General features: G+C 38.7%; 1 protein-coding gene and 1 long non-coding RNA gene across 5 annotated transcripts in view; both read left to right on the top strand.

Moving 5' to 3' along the window:
- LOC147575507 (uncharacterized) overlaps positions 1-24,198 on the top strand; it is a 299,228-nt gene that overhangs the window by 33,068 nt on the left and 241,962 nt on the right. The window lies entirely within an intron of this gene.
- The window catches only part of ARHGAP28 (Rho GTPase activating protein 28), a 196,520-nt gene continuing 172,915 nt past the window's right edge, over positions 594-24,198 (top strand). For 2 of the 4 annotated variants that reach the window (XM_086682497.1, XM_086682496.1), the window contains exon 1: positions 594-881. In XM_086682497.1, the coding sequence (XP_086538623.1) occupies positions 706-881 (176 nt within the window). In that variant the 5' untranslated portion in view covers positions 594-705. Of the gene's footprint in view, positions 882-922; positions 1,102-19,347; positions 19,443-24,198 lie in introns of those variants that run through there. The other 2 variants (XM_086682498.1, XM_086682500.1) reach the window with 2 other exon arrangements.

Genomic DNA, 24,198 nt, shown 5'->3' with positions numbered 1-24,198 from the left:
GGGGTGAGGTAAGAGTCTGGTTGCAGTGGTATTGAGGGTGAGGGAGGGAGGTTTTCTGCTTGCTGTAAGAGGGAGTTACCTGCCCAAAAGGAAATCAAGTTTATTGTAACTTGACCAAGTACACAGCAACGTAATCCGGTTCTTCAATTTTTGATGTGAATGCTTTAAATGAGAGAGTGTCACATTTACTCCCTTTCTTCCGGAGACCACACGTTGTAGACCGGGCCCCTCTCCTTCTCTGCCCAGGCTCCCAAGGCAAGGTTTCTTTCTCTCACTTCTTGCTGCCAGGCAGGAAATGTTCCTAGCTATGGGATAAGCGTCCCGTTTGGGGGGGCGGGGGAGGGGGGGAGGAGGGGGGGAGATGAGAAAAGGAAAAGAAAAAGAAACAAAGCAAGAACTGCTAGAGCTACTAGCCCAAGCCCCGAAGGATCACAGCGGGTTTCCAGTTTCCTAGAAACAGGGATTCCACCCACCCCCAGCCCCGGCCCTAACCGCCGCCCCCCGCCCTCCCCGCCTCCAGCATTTTCCCCGCCCCCACCCCCAGCGGGGCTCGTGGGCGTGTCTTTAAGTCCCTGCTAATAGGGCTGCCCCGCGGGCGGGGCCGGCTTCCCGGGGCGCCCCTGACAGCTGCGGGAGCTAGCCCCTACCTAGGAGCTGGACCGGCCACACCACCCCTCTGGTGACCGGGCCCCGGTGCGCTGGTCCATGCTGGTCCCCGCCTTTGTTCTCGGGCCGGAGCGGGGACATGCACGGCTGACGATGGAAGTGGAGGACTCGGGCGGCGTGGTGTTGACCGCCTATCACTCGTACGCTCGCTCTCAGCCGCCCAGCTCCGAGCCGCGCTGTGCGCCCAGGGCCGCCGCCAGCCACCCGGGCAGCAGGTACCCAGAGCTGCTCCGAAGGGAGCAGAGGTTTCCCGGGCTTGGGGCTTTCACCTCCCAGCTGTGTTTTCTGCCAGGGCGTGAGAGCACCGTCACATTGTCGTTTCAAGTTTTGGTGGACTAGTTGAGTGAGCCTCCTGTTCTTTGTATTGTCCTTGATTGAAAGTGGGAAGTGCACGAAGTCTCAGCCGGCAATGGTTAAGGTCCTTGGCTAGCAGAGGTTAGCAGCGGAGCTATGTTCTTGATACAACTTGATGATAAGTAGGCATATGCCTCATTTCTGCCAAATTCACCCATTGACATATTGGAGATTATTTTTAAAAAAAATCATTGGAAATGAGATACAAACAGAAAAGGGGAAAATTTTGAATACGTTATCCTAAATCGTCGAATACTGTTGAGTTTCTTTATTAACTGCATGCCACCTGAGCTAAAACATAGCTGGAGAGAGTCTCTAAAAAGTAAATCTGAGTAGACTTCTAAAAGACAATTTTATTTCTAGATTTTAAAAACCACTCAACTGTATAAATATATTGGTATTATTTTATTATTACTGATGTTGACCCAGTGCTGTAAATGCAATTATAATTTATTTCTTTTGGGTCAACAGAAGTCTATAATCATCTCATTATGTGCATTTTAGATTTAATAAAGCAGGGATCTATGTTAAATTACTCTGTATCAGTGTTCATCTGTTTGATGCAAGATCAAGGCCAATGGGACTTCCATTAACTAAACAAAGATGTTAGACCCTTAGGAAAGTTCCCTGGGCAGAACAAAAGTGTTACAATAATAAGTGAGATGGTTTGATATCTGACTCATATTTAGGGGAAGTTTTGCTTGTTTAAATGTGGCTATTTGTTTACTATGGATCCACTGGTGAATGGTTTTCTTTACAAGTGGGAAGTTTGAGGGTTGATGTGCTTTTTTGCATCCTCATTTTCATTTACTTTTTCCCATACTTTTATCATTAGTTATGTGATAATGATTACTTCTGTCTCCTAATCTAATTGATTGGTGAGGCTTTCAACAGATTGTGATTTTATTTCAAGGAATATCCTTTTGGCTAGTATCCATGAGAAGAACAAACTACATTGGCATGAGATCTATGTTGGGCTTGATTAACAAAGACAATATTGTTCTTCTAAAAAGAGCAAGTTGAGTGAAATCTTATTTTTATGTTAAGACAGTAAGAAAATAACATTTTTCTTCCAGCTTTAGGAGCACATTGTTTTAAAGGCTACTTGTCTTTAGGGTGCTTTCTTTTCTTAAACGTTATCCTTGACTCTAATTACTCAGATTATGAATAACTAAATAGATATAAGTGAGTTGATGAGAAGCAGGGCCTAGTTTGTGCATTTTTAGATGGTCCTGGTGTAGCTGTCTTGTCTGTAACTCCCAGCAGCTGTCTAGGAGCAATAGCCAGATTGTGCCATTTGGGCCTTCCGAAACTACATCCGTTTCCAAAGCAAACTGGAGGAGAAGTTCCATTAACTCAGCATGTGGTCTTGTGGAATGATAATGCATGAGAGCAAAAGAGTTGTGTGTCATAGTTAGTGTTTTGTCATACGGTTGCCAGTTAGATTTATGTTGCTCCAAGTTTTCATTTCTGGTGACCGTGTGCACCCTCTCTATAGGAACCTTTGTACCACTCACCCTCTGATGCAGGAGATAGTTGACCCTGTCCCCTGCAACTAAATCACAAGAGAATAGCTTAATTCCTTGGTTCCCAGTAACAACAATCAAAAAGAAGTTCCTGTATTTACAAGGAGCCGGCGGACACCATCAATCATGAGTCTGATAACAGAAATAATCAGGACCGAGTTATTAACCTTTGACTCACTAACTACTGATCAATACTTCCTTTCAAGCCAAGGAGCAAGATCGTATTGTTCTACTTATGAAGAAAGGACTCTCTCTTTCAAAAATACGCTTTCCTTTAAATTGCTTACATATGTGTAACGTATTTGTGGAGGAGTGACCAGTATGGCACTAGGAAACATGGACTATTGTATCATCATTCTTGAGCTCTGAGCAGCAAAGGTTCAATTCAGACCAAACCATCTTCTCATTTTCCAAGCCTCCACTCTATCTGACTTTATGTGCTTTTGATTTTGGGGGGCCTATTTTTCCCACTAAAATAAAATCTCAATCTCTCTCTTTCTCTTTGCGTCTCTCTCTTCATTATTCTTTTTTGTTCACTGTTGTATCCCAAGTGCCTAGAGCAGTGTCTGGTACGTTGTGGTAGCTCAGTAAAGATGTGTTGAATAAACTAATGAATTCCTACCAAGATTTTAAAATGGCCAAGATAAAATGGCAGGATTTTAAACAACAGAAGTCACTGTGTTTGTACCTACTATGTGCCAGTCACACATTATGCTTCAGTAATACAAGAATGGATAAGACAAGGTCCCTACCTTGAGAATGTGGCCCTTTGTCTTTCAGACCAATAGGATTATTAAAAAAAAAAAAAAAAAAACTTGGAATAAGTGGCAACATTTTGAAATGAAGGGGCTTCAGATGTATATCTGGACTGTCAGCTTCTCATTAAAAATTATAATAAAAAAATAAAGGATCCAGCGACTCAGGCCTCTGCTGCTACCTGCTAGCACTGGCTAAAGCTGAGTAATGGCTGCTCCATTACATGCCTCCCCTTGTAAATCTTCAACAGGGAAGCTGGGTGGCTACTTTAATTTCTGTAGGGACTGCCCATTTTATTTTATTAAACTAAGTAGCCAGAATAAAGTGTACTTGCCAGTTACTCAGGCTTGGGGTCAGGCTCCTGGACCCCACACATCATCTGTGGCATTTATTACCATGTGGCCTTGGGTAAGTTGCTTCAACTGCTTAGAGTCGTATCCAATACGACTCTGTAGTTGTATTATTACTGTTAACACTTTTCTTTTAAAGTTTATTTATTGGGGTGCCTGGGTGGCTCAGTTGGTTAAGCATCTGACTTTGGCTCAGGTCATGATCTCACGGGTTGTGAGTTCCAGCCCCATGTCGGGCTCTCTGCTATCAGCGGAGCCTGCTTCGGATACTCTGTCTCCCTCTCTCTGTGCAAGCTCTCTCTCTCAAAAATAAACAAACATTGAAAAAAAAAGAGTCTCTTATAAAAAAATAAAGTTTAGTATTTTGAGAGAGAGAGAGCACAAGTGGGGGAGGAACAGAGAGAGTAAGAGACAGAGAATCCCAAGCAGTCTCCATACTGTCAGCATAGAGCCCAACTTGGGCCTCGATCCCACGAACCCCAAATCATGACCTGAGCCTGAGCCAAGATCAAGGGTCCTATGCTCAACCAACTGAGCCACCCAGACACCCCTACTGCTATCACTTTTAATCACAGTTGTTGATGTAAAGAGGAGAGTAAAATAATTTTGGTACCTATCCCCAAAATTTATTCATGGAGGAAAAAGACTCGAGTACTAAGTATTTGTTGGGAGTAGGAAGGGTGATTCCTTATTTCACAAACATTCTATCTTTACATTTTATTTGTAAATGATGAAAGAGAATGAAGGATTGTAAATTCTTAGTTCTGTTAAATGATTGTCTTTACAGTCCTGTGCTTTTTAGAGAGGTTAAGCTTCTAGACCCTTATTCGGAATCCAGAGTGAAAATATTAACAAACTTACAAAATTATTTCACTTACAGAATGAAAGGTAGCTGAAGATAAAGCTGGCTATCTTGAAAGGTTCTCTAAGTTATACATAAGAAATATATATGATTTTTTTTGGTGAGTGTACAGTATAAAATGTCCATGAGTATTTCTGATGTTCATTTTGTTATACCATAAACTTCCTGAGAGAGAACAAAAATAGAAGAGGAAGAGAACCAGCTCTTCCTCAAAAACAAATAAAAGAAGCTAACCAAGGTTATCCTAGGAATTCTAGTTCTATAGCAATGTTAAAATTTTTGTAAAGGGGATATTGTTTTGTAATATTATAACTGTGCATAGTCACAGGAATGATTTGATTAAAATGGAATTAATGATAATTAGAAAGTAACTATTGTACTTTGTGGAAAAAAACTAAATTTAGCAACTCTTAGCGCCATCTTTATTGGTACTTTCCTGGATGGAAATTAATTAAAACGTTTATTTCAAGGTGCAAACTCTTGTTCAGTTAAGTACTTATATAGGACTATGTGAGCTTCTGGACATATACAGAGGTACACTAAAATCTGGGGCAGAAACTTTTTATTGAAAACTTTTTCTAGAAGATTCAGAAATAGTAATCAAAATAGGATTCTTATGAGAGGATAAGATATTTATGGGTCATTTTTATGTTATGGTTAAAACCAGAGTCAGTGTCTCTGGTTTCTTTCTACAGTGGGGCCCCTGCTGAGTGTAGGTGCCTCCATATGTGGAGCTGTTGGAAAACATCTGGCACATTTCCTTTGATCATGTCATTTGGCTAAACATTTGGCCAGTTGCTCTGTCCATTTTTAACCTGCTCTCTTCTCCCTGATCATTAATCCTTAATGTATTCACAAAAATTCAGGGATCTAGGGCGTTGTGGAATCACATTCATGAGGATAGATAACTGTTTCTTAACTTTCTATTTTGATATAATACACTTCTGCAAAACTTGCAAAAGTAGTACAGCATTTCACGTAAACTTCCTTCAGTTTCTCCTAATGTTAACATTGTGCATAACCCTAGTTTGATTATCAAAACTGAAAAATTAACAGGGGTGCATATGGTTGACCATGGATTTAACTTGATTTCATCACTTTTTCTGTTGTAGAATTGAACTTGGGATCCCATGTTGAACTTCATTTTGCCTCCCAAACCTCCAATCTCTGACAGTCTGTCCTTATCTTTTATGACCTTGGCACATTTAGAGTACTGGTTGCTTGTTTTGTAGGAAGTTCTTCAATTTGGATTGGTGTGATATCTTCTCATGGTTAGATAGAGATTGTGCATTTTGGGTAAGAATTCCACAGGATGATGTTGGGCCTTTCTCAAGTGCACTATATTTGGAGGGGACATGCTGGTGATCTGTCTCACTGATGTTGATGTTGGCTCTGATCACCTGGTTAAAATGGTGTCTGCTGGGTTTCTCTACTGGTGAACTACTATTTTCCTCTATATAATTAATAAATAACTTGGGGGAGATGTTTTGTGATTATGAAATATTTCCTGTTTTCTTCTCAAACTTACCTCTACTGATTTTTTTTCTCAATTCTTCTACATTGATGTATTTTATATACTATAAAATGCATATTCAGTATTCTCTCTTATTTTATTGTTTGATCTCCCTTTCCTTTAAAAAAATCAAGCAAATAAACTGGGATGCCTGGGTGGCTCAGTCGTTTGGGTGTCCGACTTCAGCTCAGGTCATGACCTCACGGTTTTTGGGTTTGAGCCCCGTGTCTGGCTCTGTGCTGACAGCTCAGAGCCTGGAGCCTGCTTCCGATTCTGTGTCTCCCTCTCTCTCTGCCCCTCCCCTGCTCACACTCTCTCTCTCTCTCTCTCTCTCAAGAATAAATAAACATTAAAAAAGATTTTTTTAAAAATCAACCAAATATAAAAAATGGCTTAATATCCATAATCTGGTCTGAGTTTATAAAACCTATTCCCTAATTTTCAAAGTTTCATGATTTTTTGGAAGCAAAATTTTATTATAGTCAGGAGAAAAATAATCAGAAGGCTACTAAATTAAAATAAGAGAGGTAGTTGTTAAATCCCACTTTGCCTGGAGGTATTAACTGAGGCTATCTGTTTTCTTAGAACTATGTCTGTACCTATTGGAAAACATTTTTCCTTTACCAGTGTCCCTGAGGTGTTATTTGAACCTTTGCAAATGTATTGTAACTAAAGTAAACGTTTAATTCACATATGATCAAAATGCCTTCTCATTCCACTCTTAAACTATTTCATTTCTGAAGTAGTTCTTATTCTCTGTTTTCTTAATCTGTGGTCTCTAGATATCATCAGTTCTAGCAAAAAATAAAAGTTAAATGTTATGGAGCAGAGGAAGAGAATAAAATGTTTCTCAGAAGAAAATTTCAGAAATAAGGTTATCCATTTAAGCGATAGAGTTTGTTTTAAGCCTCTTTGGATGAAACTATAAGGTCATGCATACCCCTACCTAGGACAGAAATGAACCTTTTCTTAATGAATGACTGTCATCATTAAGACAGTGTAATTTACAGTGCTCTGTGTAGTAAAGGCACCCTATTGGGATGCAAAAGTTTACTTGCCTTCATAGTAAATAGCCTGCATTGGTGTATTGTTTTATGTCTTCAGTAATTTAAATATTTTTGTTGTTGTTATTTCCCAAGGCAGTCTTGAAACCCTTTAGTCATACTTATGTTCTTTTTAATGTTGTTATTTTAACATGCTTTATGATTTACTTTTCATTGGATAATCAGGGTTGTGAGAACTGTGTAAAGAAAATGCTATTCAGAGGACCAGAATGCATAATCTAACACAAGACTTGGATAGCATTTATTTCAGTTTCTGGAGTGTTTCTTGGTTTGCTTGTTTGCTTTCAGTTTCTTGTTGTGTTCTGGTTACTGGAGTTAGTGAGTTTTGTACAATGTGTCATTCTTCACCCATGGAATCTCATGTGCCCGTTTCTTTGTGATTACTAGAGGATGAACTTCAGAACAAAATAATAACGCATCCGGTTACTTTGGTCTCTATAATGGGAGCTAAAGAAAGTAGTAGATGGTTTCACCACATATTCATCTTAAATATCTGGGGTTTCTGACACATTCTTTCAGTATCAAATGTGTTACATCACTTTGAATAAGTGAATATTATAGGTAAAACTGTCCCTTTGACAGGCATTAAGTGCTCAGTGATTCCAAGGGTGGAAGAACATATACTAAGTATCACTCAGAGAACCGGCTGCCTTGTCTCATGTTACTCTTAAAAACTAATTAAACCTCTGCATTCCATTTGTGATCCCTCAGATTGATAGATGATGACTGCAAACAGGCACACAATGGAGAGGACAGGAAGCTAAAGTATGCAGAATTTTTAAAATTGTCAAACACTTGAGATTTATTTATACCATTTTAGTAATTCTAAGTTAGGGTGCTGATTATCTTATGGATAAGAGAGAAGTTTTTACATCTGTGTTAAATGTTGTGGTTGGTTAGCCACAAAGTTTACTTTTGTACATCTGTAATGTATACAGAAAAGAATCTCTCTAAAGTTTCCTATTCAGTTTTCATTTATTGAAAATCAATTTAGAAAACACTGCCAATACATTTGCCTTTATGCAAAGGTCCATCAGTGTATTTACATTTTCAGATCTGTGGAGATATCTGACAGGTGCTTAGAAAAAATGTTGAAAGTACAAAATTGGCATTATAGTTAATAATATGACATTTGATCTCTTCCCTTGACACTTTTCTCTACCTCATTACCACACCTAAAAGTTTACACAGTAACTAAAGTTAATACCTTTGTGGTTGGAACTAAACCCATATATAAGTAGCTGGAAATGAAGAGCCAAACAAAAGAGAATAAATTTAGTCAGAGAAGTAAGGACTAAACTTCTTTCCAGAAAATTTCCTTAACAGTAGTAGCCAGAGAGTTTTCATCTGTCATAACAGAATGATCATTTGGCAGTTAATCACGTATTGTCCTATGATGTCATTTCTTTTTTTTTTTTAGAGGCCTATTTTTATTGAGAACTTATTTAGCTTAACATACATTATCTTATTTAATCCTTACAACAGTCCTGGGAAGTAGGAAGAAAGTAAGGCACAGAGAAGTAGTCCAAGGTCACACAATGAGATAATGATTCCCACTCAGCCCTTCCAAAACTACTGTTTAAATCTTGAAACATTTAGTATATTATGGATTTAGTGTTTTCCTGTCTCAGTTTGATCATAGGTTAATTGAGAGGAGGGACAGTATTATTATTGTGTCCTCCTTAGCAAACTTACAACTTTCTCATAGTAGGTGTTACAGATACTCAGTTTTGATTTAGTCTTTCCTTTTGCAGTAATTTTTATTCTATTTTAATGTAATAAGCATCGGTGGGTTAAGTATGAGTGGATAGAAATAGTTTGAAACATTTTGTTATCACTTGAAGCAAGTGCAATGTTAGGAATTTTTTTCCCATTAATTTAAAAGCTGTATTCTTGCCCTTCATGCAATCTTAGGTAACAGTATTTTAAAGTAGACAAAACGTGCTGGAAAAGTCATTCGTTTTGACCAAGACAGTGAGATCTAAGCAATTAGTAACAGGAAATCTTCCTATGGCTTTTTTTGGGGGGGAGGGGGGTGGTGGCAGAAGTGGGGGAGGGTAATTTTTAATCTTTTAATCCTTAGGTTGATGTTCTTAGTAACTAGCTCTTAGAACTTTTCATTTAGTTTTATTAATTGCTTTCTTTAACTACTAAGTTAGATTTCTATGGTTAAAAATATGCTTTTCACTTCATTCCTTGAAATTGGACTCACAACATAATTCTTCATAATTTTTTTTCTTCCTTTTGGGGAAAGCTCCAATAAATTATTTTTTAATTAATTTTTTTTTAATTTTAGCATAATTAACATACAGTGTTACGTTAGCTTCATGTGTACGACATAGTGATTCATCACTTCCATACAACACCCTGTGCTCATCACAAGTGATCCTTAATCCCCATCCTCTATTTCACCCATCTCTCCACCCACTTCCCCTCTGGTAGCCATCAGTTCTCTATAGTTAAGAGTCTGTTACTTGGTTTGTCTCTGTCTCTGTCTCTCTTTCTTTTTTTCCTTTGCTTTTTTGTTCATTTTTGTCTTTCTTTGACTTATTTTGCTCAATATTATACACTTTAGCTGCATACATGTCATTGCAAATGGCAAGGTTTCATTATCTTTTATGGCTGAATAATATTCCATTATATATATGTGTACACACACACACATACATACATACACACACATCACATCTTCTTTATCCATTCATCTATTGATGATATTGATGGACACTTGGGCTGCTTCCATAATTTGGCTATTGTGAGTAATGCTGCTCTAAACATAGTCCCTTCCAATCAGTATTTTTGGGTAAATACCAGTAGTGTGATTACTAGATTTAGAGTAGTTGTATTTTTAACTTTTTGAGGAACATCCATACTGTTTTCCACAGTGGCTGTACCAGGTTGCATTCTCACCAACAGTACAGGAGGCTTCTTTTTCTGCACATCTTTAAAAAGAAAAATTTTTTTAATGTTTATTTATTTTTGAGGAGGGGAAAGATGGAGTGTGAGCAAGAGAGGGTTAGAAAGAGAGGGAGACACAGAATCCAAAGCAGGCTTCAAGCTCTGAGCTGTCAGCACAGAGCTGATGTGGTGCTTGAACTCACAAGCCGTGAGATCATGACCTGAGCTGAAGTTGGATGCTTAATCTACTGAGCCACCCAGGCGCCCCTTCTTTTTGTCTATATCTTTACCAACACTTGTTTTATGTATATATACATGTATATACTTGTTTTATATATATGTATATATGTATATATATGTGTATGTATGTATATATATATATATATATTTTTTTTTTTTAAGATGTATTTATTTTTGAGAGAGAGAGAGGGAGAGAGAGCAAGCTGGGAAGGAGCAGAGAGAGAGAGAGGTACAGAAGATCTGAAGCGGGCTCCACGCTGACAGCAATGAGCCTGATGCAGGGCCCAAACCCATGAACTGTGAGATCATGACTTGAGCCGAAGTTAGATGCTCAACTGACTGAGCCACCAGGTGCCCTTGTTACATATTTTATTTTAGCCATTGTGACAGGTGTGAGATGGTATCTCATTTTAGTTTTGGTTTGTATTTCCCTGATGATAAGTGATGTTGAGCATATTTTCATGTGTCTGTTGGCCATCTGGATGTCTTCTTTGGAGAAATGTCTGTTCATGCCTTCTGCCCATTTTTTTAATTGGATTATTTGTATTTTGGGTATTGAGTTGTATCTGTTCTTTATATATTTTAGATACTAACCCTTTATCACATATGTTATTTGCAGATATCTTCTCCTATTCAGTAGGTTGCCTTTTAGTTTTATCGATTGTTTCCTTTGCTCTACAGAAGCTTATTATTTTGATGTAGTTCCAATAGTTTATTTTTGCTTTCATTTCTCTTACCTCAGGAGACATATCTAGAAAAATGTTGCTGCAGCTGATGACAGAGAAATTACTGCCTGTGTTCCCTTCTAGGAATTTTATGCTTTCCTGCCTCACATTTAGGTCTTTAATCCATTTTGAGTTTATTTTTGTGTATGGTTTAAGAAGGTGGTCCAGTTTCATTCTTATGGATGTAGTGGAACTGTTTTCCCAACACCATTTGTTGTGTTTTTGGGGCACTTGGGTGGCTCAGTCAGTTAAGTGCCCAACTTTGGCTCAGGTCATGATCTCATGGCTCGTGAGTTCGAGCCCTACATCGGGCTCTGTGCTGACAGCTTAGAGCCTGGAGCCTGGAGCCTGGGGCCTTCGGATTCTGTGCCTCTTTCTCTGCCCCTCCCCCGCTCGTGCACTGTCTCTCTCTGTCTCTGTCTCTGTCTCTGTCTCTCTCTCAAAAATAAACATTAAAAAAATTAAAAAAAGAGACTTTTTGCCATTGTATATTCTTTCCTGCTTTGTTGAAGATTAACTGGTCTTATAACAGTAGCTTTATTTCCGTGTTTCGTATTCTGTTCTGTTGATCTATGTGTGTGTTTTTGTGCCAGTACCACACTGTTCTGATTACTACAGCTTTGTAAAATAACTTGAAGTCCAGAATTGTGATGCCTCTGGCTTTGCTTTTTCTTTCTCAAGATTGCTTTGGCTATTCAGAGTCTTTTGTGGTTCCATATAAAGTGTAGGATTTTTTGTTACAGTTCTGTGAAAAATGCTACAGTGTAAGAAATCTTAATGCAAGTTGAGAAACAATACTCCATGAGAATTAATGGGGCTTTTTCCTATTTTCTCTCCCAATATTCAGTCAGGTTTTTGCCTTGTCATGATTTGAAACCAACCAAGAGACCAATCCAGATCTTAGACCATACTTCTGTGAAGATCAGTTTTTTCCAAATCTTGCTCAAAAATTTAGATACGATAAGGTAGGTTGTGGCAATCCAGACCCCTGAGCCATGCCTCGCCTTCCCTAGGTCTAAGCATAGCCCTTATCCATCAGTGATCTTGGAACCATGCATAATGCCGACTTAAATTGTCCTGCGAGCGAGGATTCCTGTTTTGAAAATTATTTCGGAGCCCACTGTCGCCTGGACTTGAGTCATCTGGAGAGGTCAGAGTCAGAATGGCCTCTGGCTGTATGCACTTGTGTTTATTTCGCAAGGTATTCATTTTGATAAACTTAGGTTCTTGGGACACCAGAACTACAGAGACTGGACGGTCATTGTAGTTATATATAAACAGCATGGTTCGGACATTTCTGCTAACTGCTGTGTCTTTAGGATTCTCTTCTAACTATTCCTAACCAGTCAGGGAGTTCAGAGTGTGTTACAAATAGGAATGAAGCATCATGAAAGACTCCTCATGAGTAAGGACTGCAAGGAACACTCTCTGTGGTACAACAGGGAAGCAAAGTGTGGGAAAGTGTCTTGCCGAGAGCCTCATAAGGAATAACCAACTGGTTGAGCCAGACTCTGAATTCATTCTGCTGACCCCTGGTCACCCACTCAGGCCCACAACATGGTCTCATGTGTTCTGGGAGCAGTCAGGTTAACAGCGTGGAAATCATGGCAGTGGGGGAAACTGGCTTTCTCACTGGGAAACATTAAGGGTACAGAAGCAGAGAAAAGGTGGCAACAATTATGAGAATGGCATTTCCTTAGCTTCCTTTCAAACACGGTTGTAGCTACCCCTACGTTATCTCACTAAGTTAACGTGGACAGTCTTGAAAACACACTTGTTGTGGCTTTTCATTGGAATCTTAAAGGAAAACATTTGCTGACCTCAATAGAGTAAGCAATTAAATGGGAAAAGAGCTGACTGTAAGTTTCCGCAGATTTTGTTTTGAAAAACAGAGGATGCCTGGCCCCTGTGATTTTTAACATACCACAACTTAACTTCTCTCCCTCCTCATTTATAAAGCTCAGTGATTACAAGGTCAACTTGGCAACTGTTTTTGTAAAGTCTAAATTGTGCTTAGTTGCAGAAAGCTCTGCTCTGGAGGACCCCTGCCTCTTCTAGTTGCTGGAAGTATGTAATTGGAAAAAGCAGGCCATGCTCTGCCTATTTAAAGCTGTGTCATCCTTTGTGGGGCAGTGAGTCAACACCAGCTAAAACAACATGAGTCACTGCTTAGCAGAAGCCCGAGTGAAGCTGATTTCTATTATACCAATCTTAAACAAATATGATACTTATCCAGACTCTAAAATAGTTCTTATTATGGGAATTTAAAAAAATTAGCACCAATTTTCTTTTAGACTCCATGGAAGGACTTTTTTATGTGTCTTAAGAAGGAACTCTCTTTAGTTAACCAAATTTTAACCTGGTTTGTTCTCTCTTCTGTTTCTTCCACTCTCCATCTCCAAACTGTTCATACCCAATTCAGATCATTCTTACTATTTTAAGCTGGATTCAGAGCTATTGCATTAAAATCCATAAAATCATAATTGTAATCTTACAACAGTTTGCTTGCAGTCTTCTTATTTTTCTGGAGTGTAAAAGATTGTTTTAAGGAGGGACCAAGACTGGGGGTAGAGAAATAATTTAGAAGGATAATGCCATTGTTAAGTAAAGATGATAAGGGGTTGTGGGAATACAAAGGAAAGGGAGTAATAGATTCTGGGGGAGGAACAAGCAATGGACTTGGTATTTGATGGTTAAATGCATGCTGGGGACCAGGAGAAAATTACTTGAGTTTCTGTTTTGGAGTGTTACTAACTGAAATTGAGAATTCTGGTGGATGAGCAGATTGTAGATGGGGAGATGAGTGTAGCAGGTGAAAATTGAAAATTATACTAAGTGTCTATGTCCAGCTGGTAGTTGGCTCTACCTGCTGGCAGCCTGGGAGGGAAATCAAGGCTGGAAATTCTAAGCTCTTTATTCATGAGAGATGTCTGCATTCAGGAGAGAATTAAAACCAGTACTACGTGCGTGCGATCTGGCAGGGGAGAAAAGAGTGTCTGTAGAGATGGCAGAGGAACAAAGATAGAAACCTGGGGAGCAGTGCCAAATAGGGAAGGGCAGAGCATTGGGAGATCAAGAGCCTAGGAGCATTCTGGAAACCAAGGCATTAGGTTTAAAATGAGCAGAAAGCCGTGTGAGGAGTGGCTAAATGACCAAAAATGTTAAGACTGAAGATCCCGCCCAGGGTTTATTGGGTGGATAGCAGTGAAGATCTTGGCTAGAGTGGGTTTAATGAAGTTGTAGAGGTGGAAGCCAGTTTGCTGCAGGTTAAGGGTGAAAGTGAGGTGAGGAAATAGAGCAAGTAGAACTTATTATAAAAACTTAGCTTATGGGAAGGTGCAGAGAGAGAAAATGCAGACTGTAGGGGGGGAGCTTATAAAACTTACCCCCAAAAGCTGAAAATTCGCTCAAAACCAAGAAAGAAACCTAGATTTCTAAAATGCAAGACATTTGGTCCTACTTAAAATCCGTTGATTTTTGCATATAGGATAAAACTTTAACCCCAGCCCCACAGTAGTAGATAAGCACTGTGAAGACAAGAACATAATTTGTTTTCTTCATTGCAGAATTTTTAACTACCTTCCCCTCCCCCCATCCAAGGGCCTGGCGCTTAGTAGAGTCTTAACAAATGGTTGCAGAGGGAAGGTTGTGGAGGCTGAAATGTGGACATGTGACCTGTCCTTTGGTTGGGGAGTTACCAAGGAGGTCTTCTAAAATCTCAGCATGACTTATTTTGTGACATCTTCTTCCCTGGCTGCCTCCCCCTCCAATCAAGTTGGTCATGTCCCTTTCTGTGCCTTCTCTACCTCATCCATTCTTCTAGCATTGCACTTACCCTCTACTTAGTAGCAGTGCTTCTATAGCTGACTTCTCTAAAGGCCAAGAATTTGTTGATTTCCAGGGCCATGTCTTATTCATCTCAGTATCCCTTGTCTAATACAGAGCTAGGTACTGTATATATATATATATATATATATATATATATATATATATATGAACAATTCATAATAATTAATAATCTCTCAACTATATGATGATATTTTCAGAATTTGCTATTATTTTTGACCCTAGAAGTATTAGAAATCTTGAATTGGTATTCTGTTAGGGAATATACTGTTCTGACCTTATATGCTACCCGCTTTCTCAGAAACCACTGAATTAGCCTTTATTCATAGTTTAATATAAACTCATGGTAATATGCTATGAAGTGAAGAATAATTAATAAAAAAATCTGGTGACAATTGTAAATGAGTATGCCTCAACACATAAAAGTCAGAAAAGGATCATGAAGAGAAGTTAAATAAACCCTCCATTTTAAAGATTAAATTTTGCGTAAGGGTTATTTTACGCATTAAAACAATAACTTAAACTCCAATTTTCACAATAAAAGTGAAGTTGAACAAGCATCTTTTAAGCTCTGTATACCATATATTGGATTCTGGGACTACAAAAATGGTTAATAGTTCATCCTTCGATGAGACCAGATGGACTGGTTAACAGGTTATTTCATCTGCCTCTGAAGTGCAGCTCATTGAGGACAGAAATGCTGCCTCTCCCTCTGTATCCCCAGCATTAGCCCAGTGGCCCAGTGTGGACACTCGGTATTTGAATTGTGAAAAGAACGATTGAGGAACAATGTGTGGGATGCTCTGAGAGAGCAGAGAATGTTCAACTGCCACTCCGGGTTAGGTTGGTGAGAGAGATACAGTAGTTAAGGAAAGCTTCAAAGGAGTCTATAGCTAAATAAAGTCTCCAAGAATGACCATAAGCTTCCAGCTATAAAATAAGTCACAGGGATAAAAAGTTCAGCATAGGGAATATAGTCAATAATATGATGATAATGTTGTATAGTGTCAGATGGTGACTACACTTACATGGTGAGCATTTCATAATGTATCGAATTGTCGAATCACTCTGTTGTACACCTGAAACTAATTCAACACTTGATGTCAACTAAACTTTAATTAAAAAAAAAAAAAAAAGATGAGCACAGGTCAGTAGGAGGAATGTGAGCAGGAAGTATCTTTGGCAGAAGAGCTCGTGGGAGGAAAAGGCATAGCAGCCACTTCCTGGTATCACTGAGGCTGGGTGAAGTGAGTCTCCTCAAGGAGGTAGATACCACTCCATGTGCACTTTGGGTGAAACGATTATGGTTGGATCAAACTCAGTTCACACCCATCTCTTTATTTGGATAATGAAGGGGTTCCATTGATTAGTTGATCTCTAGGGATTCTTTGAACACTTAATTCTGTTTTTCTCTGTTAGTAGGTTGGAAATGAAGGTAATTAGATAATCCTAGATTTTAACCAAAACATGGCTTTAGATCTGTACTAATTGCATAATAACACCTTTCCCCTTCTTAATTTTGCTTATTTAGTTGATCTCTTGGGTACTTAAGCTGTCTGTACAGTAAGCACGAGTTGTTGTTCACTGTTAGTAGCTTCAGTTACTCAAAGTAGAGTTTGGTTTATTTCAACCAGCCTACTTCAAGTCGGTATCAGTATATCAGTAAGTATTTGTCTTTCAGCCTTTCTTTGAAAAAGAGAGCCTGCCAGTAAGCAGAACTGATTTTTCAGATGATCATAAATTGATAGCCCAATTAATAGGAATGTTGGATACCATTTAAGGCTCCCACAGCACTTTATTTTTATTTTTTGTTCTAGTTTAAAGAGAGCATTCATTGGAAACTTACTTTTTTATCCATATTATGTATACTAGATTTAATATTTCTATTTATATTGGTACAAAATTAGGATAAATTTAATGAAATTTGAATAAGCAGAGACTTCCAAGAGGTGTGTGAGCATGTCGTTGAATATTTTCTCTGTGTGTATGTGCGTGTATGTGTGCGTGTTTAAGTAGGCTTCACACCCAGCATGGAGCCCATTGCGGGGTTTGATCTCACTAAGGGAGAGAATACAGGATTTGCTTCGTTGAAGAAAAGGCATGTGGATATGTACTGTGTGATGTGCATGTATTGGTGTATGGATGGGGGTGTGGTCAAAGAGAAGGTGGAGGAAGGGTCCAGTAATTCAGCTTGGAGGTACTGAGGATTGGTGAGGGAAGTAGTAGTAGATTCTATCCCCACATTTGCAGGATTTTATTTGTGAAATGGGGTTGGCTTAATGAATGAGTTATTAAAGAAATACCGATTGTTTTAGCCAAAGCAATGAAAATAAATTAATAAAAATACCTCACTTTGGGAGGCTGTCTTCAACTCTTTATAGATACCATATAACTTACTGAAGAATTAATTTTGAAAGAATCAGATTTAAATCTAAACTTCTTTTAGAACTCTCAGTTGATGTACCTTCCCAGTCAAATAACTGATAGAAACTAACTTACACATTGGAGGTAGCTGGCTTAATAATAATCATAAACATACACCAGAATCCTAGTGGTTCGGTCAAAGTCCCAGTCTTCAGACTTCACATTTAGTAGAGCCATAGACAGCTCTTACCCCAGTTAACTTGCCTTGTGGTTGGATGACACAGCTGGGTATCGTGGGTGACAGAGTTTTAGCAGTGTGTGAACAAGAGGCAGACAGGGCAGGCAGAGGGGGAAAACTTAAACTCAACCCTATTGAAACCCCAACCCCCACCGGCATTTTGGCAATTCCATGAAGACCAGAATGTTACTAAGAACAGATTTTGGAGGTCATCTCAAATTTGGTCAGCTGCAGTTAAGCCCATGGCTGCTGGGGTAATGGAATGCAACCCTGTTTGTTTTGGGAAAATGATAAAGAGATTCCGTTACAGGTTTTCTGCCTTCTTTGAATGATGCTACCCCTAGAATAGAAATCTCCACATACCCAACCATGAGTGGACCTGAAATTCAGCAAGTATTCAATTAAATGATCCATTTACTGCAGCAGTACCTAATTTGGGAAACTGTTTTCCATTCAGGAAATTTTTTTGGTTTTTTTTTTTTTTTTGTTTCTGGTTTTAGGATGAATTTACTTAAAATCAAATTGTGAATACTGTTGTCAAAATTATTTGATGAACTATTGAAGTGAGATAACTTTTCACAAACTGAACATATATAGCAGATATGGTCTTTTAATTTGGAGCTATTTTCATTACTCAAAGATATTTAAATGAAAGCAAAAAGTGATGCATTTTTTGTTTTCCTGTTACTTGTGGCTTGGGGACTTGACTTGTATTTTTAAAAAGAGCTATTTTTTATCATGTAGTTCTTAGCTTTTTCAAATCACAGAACTCTTAGAGAATCTAATAAAAGGTTTAGGCCCCTGTGAAAAGTACACATATGTATGTTGTGCACATTTGCCTGCATTTGTAGGTAATTCATGAAGCACAAGTTAAGAAGATGTTGGCCAAATTAGCATTCAAAATCCGCCCCCCTCCTTCATCCTGGGGATCTTTACATTTATAGGTCTTAGGATCATTTTATATCCCCTGAGAGGGCTGTTTCCCTAGTACCTAGAGATTAGCTTTGAACAAGTGGAAGGCAAATTCAATACAAGAATAGCCCAGGCTAACCTGGGGGCCAGCTAGAATGCCTGCTGTGTGGGAGGCTGCCATTTGGTTCTGTCTCCCTATAATCAGGACACTTCTGGATGGGCAGTGTCTGTGGCTTGGGCATTTTGGGCCAAGGTGAGAAAGCTGACTGGGCCGAGCCTCAGAGTGCCTAGGCTTACGATTTAATACCTGTTTGAATAGGATATTTCTGTTCTCAGAAGTGAACAATGTTGGCATCAACATTTAATGAGATTATGGCATAAGAAGGTGCTGAGTTTTAGCCACTTCTCAAGGAAGGTGTAGAGGAAGTGGAAGCCTCTCAGTATTTCACATACGATGGGTAGAAATTATGCAAATTGTTGTCTAATAGGAAGACAAAAGAAATGATCCTTTTGACCCTCACACCCACAGTCCAAAGCCCTTTTCCTTATTGGGAGTCTGCTCTGTGTTTCTAGTGCTTTCTTCAGATCCCATGCAGGTGTGTGATCTGCACATGTGACCACCAGTCCTTACTCTTGTGTGCCAAGACAGAGAGAAATGTTTGTTTATGCAAATGAAGCATTTCTGAGATTAGGGATAAAGTTTTTAGTACATCTCTAGCCAATATAATCATAACAACATGAGGCAAAAAAATGTTTGAGCTAGAAGTCAATCAGAGCAAACAACTGATCTCATCTGTTTGTACATTATCTATTCAGTAGCCTGCACTAAACTCAAAATAGAGACTGAAAAAAGGTTAGCTGAAGTCTGAGTAGTAAATTAGTAGTGTATCTTTCTAGGAAAGTTAGAGACATAATAGCCAAATAAAATATCACCCTTTCCTACAAATATTCCTTGGTAGCATTATCTGACAGATTTCTGGACTGGACAGGTATTCCTTCTTACTCAGGGTTTTCTGTTCTTCCTTGATTCCAGACATCCTGTTCATCAAGTAGTTTACAGGACATTTGAGGTCCCAAGGGTCCTTAGAAAACATCTAGCCTTACTTTTCCAGTGAGGAAACTAAGATGGTAAGTAACTCAAGCCTCCAATATTCTAATATTGCTGTACCATTATTTTATGGGGAGGACTCATTACATTGTCTCATATTGTCCTCTTGTCATGCCTTTCCATATAACATGTGGCATCATAACATAACATTCCTCTAGTCACAGACTATCAAATGGGATGTGTGAAACCAAATACGGGTTTTTGTGGGAATGTTTGGCATCCATAGATGTAAAAGTGCACTGCTTCTCAGATGTTGGGATAGAAGTCGTAGTTAGAGTGGGGGGATCAGCCTGCTCTTTGTAAAGGGGTATTTTCATGCTGGAAGACATAATTATTTTGTACTGACAGGTTATTCTTAAGTAGCAGTTGACGTATAGATGGCTTCAAAGATATACCCTCAGTATACATTTAAAGTTCAGTGAGGACCTCAGGGAGGAAAAAGTGATATCTTTAAAATGTCATTAATTTTTTAAAATAATTCTTGTTTTGCAGTTTTATTGAGAGATCATTGTTATATGGCACTAAGTTTAAAGTGTACAATGTGATGATTTGACTTACCTATATTGTGAAATAATTGTCACAACAAGTTTAGTTAAGATCCATCATCTTGTATAGCTAAAAAAGAAAATAGCAAACGTTTTTTCAAAAATACTTTTAAAGATCAACTTCAGCCCAGTTTTCTTTTCTGGATTCTTTCTTCTGTCTACTGGACTTTCCTGTTTAGAGAAGGCAACTTAAACTCATCATGCCCTTGAAGGAGCCCTGCCCTCTCTCATCTCTGGGTCTGTATACAGAATAATAAATACTAACATTTATTTAGTGCTTCCTATAAAGCTGGCACAGGTCCAAGTGCTATATGTGAATTAAAGTCTCAAGGGTTTTACTCCTAGGAGGTAGGTACTATTTTGCTTCTCATTTTACAGATTGTGAAATGACCCAGAGGGTGAATAATTTGCCCAAGTGAAGTATAGTGGCCTCCCTCCAAAACCTCTGCTGCTGGTGACACAGTCGGTTAAGTGACTGACCCTTCATTTTGGCTCAGGTCATGATCTTCGGTTTGTGAGTGTAGAGCCCTACATTGGGTTCTGTGCTAATGGTACAGAGCCTGCTTGGGCTTCTGTCTCTTCTTCTGTCTTCCTTTTCCCTGTTTGTGTGCCCACACACACTATCTCTTACAATAAACATTAAAAAAAATTAAAACAAAGAAAATTGTGGTAAAATATACATACCAGAGCCTATGCTTCTTTTTTTTTCTTTTTTTTTCTTTTTTTTTTTTTTTTTTAAATTTTTTTTTCAATGTTTGTTTATTTTGGGGACAGAGAGAGCATGAACGGGGGAGGGGCAGAGAGAGAGGGAGACACAGAATCGGAAACAGGCTCCAGGCTCTGAGCCATCAGCCCAGAGCCTGATGTGGGGCTCGAACTCACGGACCGTGAGATCGTGACCTGGCTGAAGTCGGACGCTTAACCGACTGCGCCACCCAGGCGCCCCCAGAGCCTATGCTTCTTAACCACGACACTGTGCCCCCTTTCTGCGCACCCTGCTTCCCTTGCCTGAAGAGCCTTCTCCCCGTTCTTCTTCACCAGGTTAGGGCCTATCATCTTTGGTCTTTGGGTCACAGGTTACATTGTCCAGGAATCCTGCCTGGCTACCTTTTCCTTTTCTCTTCCATCCGGCACCAGGTTATTTCCTTTGTGCTCCCAGTGAACCCAGAGCCCACTTTTTATTTATTATTTATTATTCCAAAAATAATTATGATGTTTCCTCTGTAGCTGCCCCCTGTCTCCCTAAGATCTGGAGCCATTATCCTTATGATCTCAGTACCCAGCAACATGTCCTGTAAATATTTATGGGATGGAGGGAAGGGGATGGCATGAAGTTTCTTCTTCAAAGTTGAAAAACAAAATAATTGACTCTGGTTATAAAACTGATTATAGAAGACAGTTTTGTATAAAGTAAGAAATAGAAAATGAACCCTGAAGAAACACAGGGAAATGATAATCAAGGTCAGGTTCCAGTTGCTTATATTTTCACTTTGCCAGTTTAGCTTGTTAAAAAAACACAAACAAAAAAACCCAAAACACACAAAAATAAAAACACAACAGTCCCAGGCTGTGAATTGTGAATGAGAAAGGAAATGCTTTTGTTTTCTGCACTGTAAAAGTAAAATTTCCATGACCTCATTGTGCGGCAGTCCCTCTTTTTGGAGATAATATGTCTCCTGTTAAAATGCAGCATCTAATTTAGGGCTCAGTAGCCTGGGATGATTCAGAGGATATCACAGACACACGTCTACTCCACTGGGCTGTCTGGAGTATCCACTGGTTCTCTGTGGGGGTGGCCCTGCCAGAACTAATAAGAGCAGCAACATAGATTGATTACAAAATACTAGAATGCTGTCTCTCTGTAATTGTCTAAATCATGCTTTTTGCTGTTTAATTTTCTTTCCTGGTTTTTGTTGGATTTTGTCTTTGAAATTCTCTAGGGTTATGAAGTTAATTGTCAATTGCTAAGACAAGAAGCCAATTTTCCTATTACAAAAAATAGCAAAGTCCCTTCCATTTTGAAGACATATCTCCAAAACTTAAAAAAATTCCAAGCATCTGGCAAATCCAACCTCATAAAATAGGGATTTAATTAGGAAGGATGGAGGGCTACATTTGTAGAACAGACCAATTTGATTATATTTTAACTATTAAATAGATTCATTTTCAGGGTGGTCATTCTTTATTGTAAGCATTTAATTGACATTAAATCATATTAAGAATTTAATTTTAGCTCCCTTTACAAATTGGCCAGTGCCCATTTACCTTTGGTAGACTAATAAGATTTCTACTCTGCCATGTTCTTTATTAATCCCCATTACTACTCTTGGAGGAAAAAGATGAGTGGGGCCAAATGGAATTCTTTCCCCTACTGAGTTCAGCAACCACTATTTCTGGAACTGTTTCAAAAGATTATGAATTCTATCATCAATTATTGTGTCCTCAGACACAAATTCAAACCAGGCAGCAGAACAGACCTTCCTACCTATTCTGATTGGCATCACACTGGCATCACAAGTCAGTAACAAACTGTTGCTTAATGTTCAGATTTCCTTCTGAGCTTTCTTTTGGTCCTCTTTCTCTAGTTTGCTCTCTCACAGTCTTTTCTGTCCACATCTGAAACCATTTGTGTCCTCCATTAACACAGACCTCATGTAGTATGACAGAGGTTCCAGACTCAGCAAAACCAATTGCTAAATCCACTTCAACCACTGCACAAAGAGGACCATGTCTAAGCAGAAAAGACTGCTGTGAAACAGGCTCTAGAAACTTCTCATCTGGGGTGAGGTCAGTTCTTAGCCTGGGATTGCTGTGTGGTGACACACAGGCTTTGCCTCCTCTCAGCTCAAGAGCACAGCCAGGTAACAATGAGGTCGCTTGTTCCTCTCAACACTTCTTTATCATCTCTGGTCACGGTTCAGGAATGCGGAGGTTAGGCTCCTAAGAAATGCAGTCAGTATCCTCGCACCAAGTTATGGGTTTATGTTTTTCCTCTTAATGTGCTCATAATCATTCAACTTATTTTTGTCTTCGCCCCAGTGATTGGTTACTTTTTTTTTTTTTTCTGTTGTTGCTGTAAACACTATACCTGGGAGTATTAGGTAAAAATAGAGCTCAGACCTTTCCTAATAAACCAGTAACTTTTGTATCTTAACAAAAATGTCACTTAGTTAAGTGATTCTGAGTCTAGGCTATAATTTGAGAGGGGACAGAGAAATAAGGAACTGGTGCTATCTATGCGCCCAGTGGGAAATAGTCCCTTTTTTTTTTTCTTTTTGAAAGAATGAGTCTTTGAAAGGAACTATGGAATATTTCTGCTTATTTTCAGTACAGTATTACAGTTGTGAAAGCTTAAAGTAAAAAAAGTACTTTGACATGAGAACGACTCTTCTTGTCTAATTAAAAATAAATTCCTTCAGGGGCGCCTGGGTGGCGCAGTCGGTTGAGCGTCCGACTTCAGCCAGGTCACGATCTCGCGGTCCGTGAGTTCGAGCCCTGCGTCAGGCTCTGGGCTGATGGTTCGGAGCCTGGAGCCTGTTTCCGATTCTGTGTCTCCCTCTCTCTCTGCCCCTCCCCCGTTCATGCTCTGTCTCTCTCTGTCCCAAAAATAAATAAATGTTAAAAAAATAAATAAATAAATAAATAAATAAATAAATTCCTTCATGTTAGCCTTTAAATTTTTTTTTAAGGTATTCCTATGTTATCTAATGCAAAGTGACAATAGAATACATATGTTTTCAGTGAGGGAAAATTGAGATCAACTATATATATATATATATATATATACATACATATATATATACACACACATACATATATACATATATATTTATATTATATATGTAATTATATAATATGTAAATATATATGTATATTTTCTGTTCGCTATCTGTATAATTGATTCAAGGGGATAATGCAATCTTATGATTTACTCTTATATTGTAAAGTTTCCCCTTGTTCTGTAACTGCAGACCACAGCTGGAAGAACATCAGATATAAAGCCTCACATAGTTTGATGTTTGATTTGTGATTGACTCTTAAAAATCATTCTTAATAAAATAAATATTTTTAATTAAATTAAAAGGCAATATATGGAAGAATGGAATGGAATGAGTTGAGACATCTTATTTTTGTCCTGTTTTGAGTTCTGATGGTCTTCTCAGAAGCGTGGCTACTGCATCTTTCTCACTCTGTGGTCCAGTTTCATCTGGAAGCGTTTCACTCGAGCATA

This window comes from Puma concolor, chromosome D3 (genome assembly GCF_028749965.1).
Source record: "Puma concolor isolate L17-30 chromosome D3, mPumCon1.1.hap2, whole genome shotgun sequence".
NCBI lineage: Eukaryota > Metazoa > Chordata > Mammalia > Carnivora > Felidae > Puma > Puma concolor.
The sequence above is the reverse complement of the archived record's forward strand: the minus strand, read 5'-3'. Positions and strand labels throughout refer to the sequence as shown.